At 68.2% G+C, this 1,324-nt stretch overlaps 1 protein-coding gene across 1 annotated transcript in view; it reads right to left on the bottom strand.

Moving 5' to 3' along the window:
* Positions 1-6: 6 nt before the first annotated feature.
* The window catches only part of pgap4 (post-GPI attachment to proteins GalNAc transferase 4), a 1,635-nt gene continuing 317 nt past the window's right edge, over positions 7-1,324 (bottom strand). Inside the window, exon 2 of the mRNA XM_048594838.1 lies at positions 7-1,318. Within this exon, the coding sequence (XP_048450795.1) occupies positions 30-1,244 (1,215 nt within the window). The 5' untranslated portion in view covers positions 1,245-1,318 and the 3' untranslated portion in view covers positions 7-29. The remainder of the gene's footprint in view (positions 1,319-1,324) is intronic.

The raw sequence follows: 1,324 nt of genomic DNA, 5'->3' as shown, positions 1-1,324 counted from the left end.
GAAGGGGGGTTGGGGTGTGGTGGGTCCCTTCAGAGACTGGGTTGAGCGATGGGGCCTCGGAGGGTGGAGTACAGCCCGATGTGGCTGACCAGGTTGGGCTCCAGGGCGTAGGCAGTCTCGCCGCGTTCCCACAGCAGGGCGTACAGCGCTGTGTCCTTGGCATAGCCCGCCCTGCACCGAACGCTGCTGAGGTACGCCAGCACCCGCCGGGCAGCTGGAGCTGAGAACAGCATGGCAGGAGTGCAGCATTCGGTGGCAGGCATCAGGGAGTAGAGCTGAGGGCTAAGGCGGCGCCACTCCAGCAGGTAGTGGCGCCCGGCCAGCTCCGCGACCAGCATGGTGTAGAGGGCCAGAACGGCCCAGCTCAGCATCACTGAGGCCCGTCGGCAGAGCTTCCGGTAGACAACGCCGAGCGAGGCACCACCCAGGGCACCCAGGCCCAGCCACTCTAGGATGCGCATGGGCTCGGGGTTGAGGTAACCCTGCAGCCTCTCGGGGTGGTAGAGCTTGACGTAGAGGGCGCCCCGGGCGGCAGGGGTGGTCAGCCTCCTCTCCAGGAGGTCCTGCAGGACCGGGAAGAAATCCTCCGTCGGCACAGCGTCGTCCTCCAGCAACAGGACATGCTGGGGGTCGTAGGCGGACAGCGCCTCCTGCAGGCAGTATGCGTAGTCCTGCTTCTCCTTCTCGAAGCGGTTGTCGTCGCCCCCTGCTGGCCCACCGCTGCCGAACCGCCGAACGGTGGGGATGAGGCGGGAGGCCTCCGACGCCTCCCAGTGGCCATCGGGCTCAGGGTCCACGTTGCAGGCGAAGAGCCGGTAGCCCCGGCAACCCCGGCACGAAGCCAGCAACTGGTGCAGGGCCGCCACCACCTGCAGGTAGTAGCGGTAGGCAGCGGCCTGCTGCCGGGACACGGTCACCACCGCCACTACCGTGATGGGGGGCCCGCGCGCCAGGTCCCCCGGATCCGCCTCCCGCACGTAGCGCTCCGCCTCCTCGCCCCTCACCCGGCTGCGCTCCAGCGCCTCCACAGTCAGGCGCCGGAGGTGGGCCGCACGGGCGAAATACCGGGACTGCCGTAGGCCCTGGCACAGCAAGGGCAGCACGACTCCGAAGGTGAAGAGGTAGAGCAGCACGGCATGAACCCACGGCCTCTTCAGCCAGGGCAGGAGGCGCCCGGGGAAGCCCCCACCCCGGCCTCCGCTCGCCTCGGTGCACCTCGTTGTCCGCACCCAGCGCCCCAACATCGTAACACCCACCGCCACCACTCCCCACCACCTCTCACCTTGCAGGATGAATGAAACCACACCACCCCCCACACTTAAAA

The sequence above is a fragment of the Rhincodon typus genome, unplaced genomic scaffold, assembly GCF_021869965.1.
Source record: "Rhincodon typus isolate 14 unplaced genomic scaffold, sRhiTyp1.1 hic_rhity00015505, whole genome shotgun sequence".
In the NCBI taxonomy this organism is placed as follows: Eukaryota; Metazoa; Chordata; class Chondrichthyes; order Orectolobiformes; family Rhincodontidae; genus Rhincodon; species Rhincodon typus.
This window is presented reverse-complemented; position numbering and strand designations above follow the sequence as displayed.